The sequence below is a fragment of the Hylaeus anthracinus genome, unplaced genomic scaffold (genome assembly GCF_026225885.1).
Source record: "Hylaeus anthracinus isolate JK02 unplaced genomic scaffold, UHH_iyHylAnth1.0_haploid 12103, whole genome shotgun sequence".
NCBI classification, from domain to species: Eukaryota; Metazoa; Arthropoda; class Insecta; order Hymenoptera; family Colletidae; genus Hylaeus; species Hylaeus anthracinus.
Genome location: NW_026534364.1, coordinates 1 through 2,771, shown reverse-complemented (window position 1 = coordinate 2,771; position 2,771 = coordinate 1). Strand labels below are relative to the sequence as shown.

General features: G+C 34.9%; 1 protein-coding gene across 2 annotated transcripts; it reads right to left on the bottom strand.

Annotated features, from left to right (window-relative positions):
* Window positions 1-217: 217 nt before the first annotated feature.
* On the bottom strand, window positions 218-2,735 carry LOC128892601 (DDB1- and CUL4-associated factor 6-like). 2 transcript variants are annotated; one of them, XR_008461112.1, is made up of 3 exons: window positions 2,450-2,735; window positions 2,038-2,269; window positions 218-383 (listed from the first exon to the last, which is right to left on the bottom strand). XR_008461112.1 is itself a non-coding variant. In XM_054153113.1 (3 exons), the coding sequence occupies exons 1-3, from the start codon at window positions 2,696-2,698 to the stop codon at window positions 325-327; spliced, it is 414 nt and encodes a 137-aa protein (XP_054009088.1). In that variant the 5' UTR covers window positions 2,699-2,735; the 3' UTR covers window positions 218-324. The 2 variants fall into 2 exon arrangements, 1 of the variants encoding a protein (XP_054009088.1); XM_054153113.1 differs by having other exon boundaries at window positions 2,164-2,269.
* Between the last annotated feature and the right edge of the window lie 36 nt (window positions 2,736-2,771).

Here is a 2,771-nt window from a genome sequence, read left to right as displayed (position 1 = left end):
GTATCGCGATAAACATTCGTTGGTGGTAACGGAGTTTCGTGTACATATCGAGAAGATCGGGCCTTGAATAGAATTTGCGAAGAAAAATATAATAAAGAAACGACTTATCTCTCTCCGAGAGCGATATAACTGGAGATACGGAAGCTTATCATGATTGAATATTCTTACAATTAATTGAAAATTACGCTTGCAACGATAAATCAAATAATACGTGGTGTTTCTTTTTTTTTCTTTTTTTCAACCTGATTAGTCGGTTGGGACTGTCGACATTGTGATATGCTGTGTCGTCGGGACCGACCTCCCAAAAATTTCGTCGAAAATCGCTTAGCAACCTCGTAATTCGGTGGGCTCGTGTCCGCTTCTCCCCCTGTTCCGACCGCGACCTACAAAAGAACCGGAAGTATTCTGTAGTATTCTGTTTTAGAGTCAGAATTACCTAAATAATTAATAGCTACCAATACCTGGGCACTTTTAAAATAACATTTGTAGAAATTATATGAGATAACTTTGATAATAATATTGCTTGTACGCTTCTAAATTTTTTTATAAACGAAATTACAAATTTCACTGCGCCATTAAAGTAAGTAATTGATAAAGAAATTCTAAAGGAAAAAGAAATTGGTATAAGAAATGTGTTTCGTTACTATTTTACGTATCTATCGTCGTATTCATCGTTCCTAGACTATGTGGTAATTGAGTTATGTAAATCACAAGTATACAGGGTGTCTAACAGGTTCCCATACGAACTTTACTATCATATTATATAGCTAAAAATGAAATAAATTATTCGGAAATTTCTTATTTTTATTTCAAATTGAGCTTGCTCGAGTCTAGTAGCTACTTTGTGTTTTTCTCCTTTCTCATTCAGACAAATGACCGTGAAGCAGCCAATCTTCGATTCCAATCTTGATCTCCTGTTCGCGTGAAATAATGTGCAATGCTTTGTTCCCTTAGATTTTTCGTTGGTTTTCGATATAATAATACTAGTACTATGCGTAGATAGTTGCTCTTTAGAAAGTGGTCATGTGTTGTATTGAATATTTAAAAGTTACGATTGCTCTTAAAGAGCAGTATCTCGAGAATTGTGCAATATTATTATCACGGGAATAACACTCAGAAGCTTTATGTCGGTGAAGCGTAAAGAGAGAAAAGTGGCGTGATCTTGTTTGAAATAAAATAAAGTACTAAATTAAGAATCTCGTACACGTATCGACATACAACATTCAAGAGCATACACTTGACAACCACGTTTAATTACAGTGAGAAGAATGATTGTTATCGGTTGCATTTGTGGAAAACTTGAATGAATTTTCGTGGATAAATGAAAAAAAAATTCAAGAATAGTTTTGTATTCGTATAATCTCGTTTTAATATGTTACGTGCTAAATAAATAAATCTAATGATAAAGGACATATATACATATAGTGTAAAATACCTTTTTCATACCGTGAATGCACGCATTTTCTGGTATAGTAAAGATATTTTCTTTGTGTTTTGATTAAAAACTTTATTTCCATCGCTACAACAATTTTAAATAGGTAGGATATATATATATATATATATATATATATATATATATATGAGCAATATTTAGTATCTCTGTTCTTGTATACACATAAATATTGTCAGTAACATAGAAAATTACAAAATTTTAACAATACCATTTTTTTTTCTTTTTTTTTTATTAATATTCAGCCTCTGAGTGGCTTAGGAATGATAAGCGAAAAAATGTAAGACTTTGTACTTTACTCTGTCCTTTTCTCAAAGACGTTCTTTCCCTTTAACTCTATGTTAACACGATATTAAATATTTCTCTTTGTATTCGTCAGGTCGCGTAACGAGTAGTAAACCTAGTAAAACAGAATGAACGTTGTGCTATGCAATTTTGAAAAAAAAAAAAAAAATAATGACATAAAGAGAAAACAAAAACGTAAGATGAAGATTCATGAGCGTACTGTTTGGAACCACAAAGTTAAACAAACTCACAACGCGATAAGGGTGAGACAAAACTCTTTACACTGTTATATACTCCAATACCTGCACGTAACAGGAAAAGCTGCCAAACTCTCCTGTATATTATTTTCTTAACTACGTATCTTCGGTCATACTAGTGTAGTGAACTACCAGGAAGTCTTGGGGAGTATTATTATAAATTTTCACTACCTCTGCGTATCTGATTGAGACATGCCAGCATTCTGATCATAAAAGTAGCAGGTACGGTCATTGTGTCTCTGGTCTCTTCCAACATGATCGCGTTCCTCTTTTTCAACTGGAAATATCCAGAAATTGTTGTACCGTTTACACGAACAGTGCATTAGTAGCAGAGATGGACAAAATTTAAGAATTTTACATTGAACGAATAACAGATTAAAAAATATTTTTCTATTCAATATTAAAAGTTCGTTATGTAGATGAAAATTCTGTCCATATCTGGCTTCATGTGACTTACATCTTCGGCAAAGTTCTCGTCAAAGGTGGACTCGTCGTTTATGGGTGCCCAGAGCTTGACATCGTAATCGATGCCTGCGGTAGCCAGCAAAGGCAAATACGGATGGGGTTGTAGACAGTTGACCACGTGTTGATCAGCCTCGAGCAACATGCACAGTTTTGCCGTGTCTTTATCCCAGATGAACACGTGGCCGCAGTCGCTACCCGACATGACGAAATCGTTGCCCCAGAAGTTCGCTTCTTTGATCATGGTCCTAAAGAAACTAGAGTCAACCGGGGGGGGGAAGGCCAACCGATCAGATAAAATATGGACGGCCCCCTGA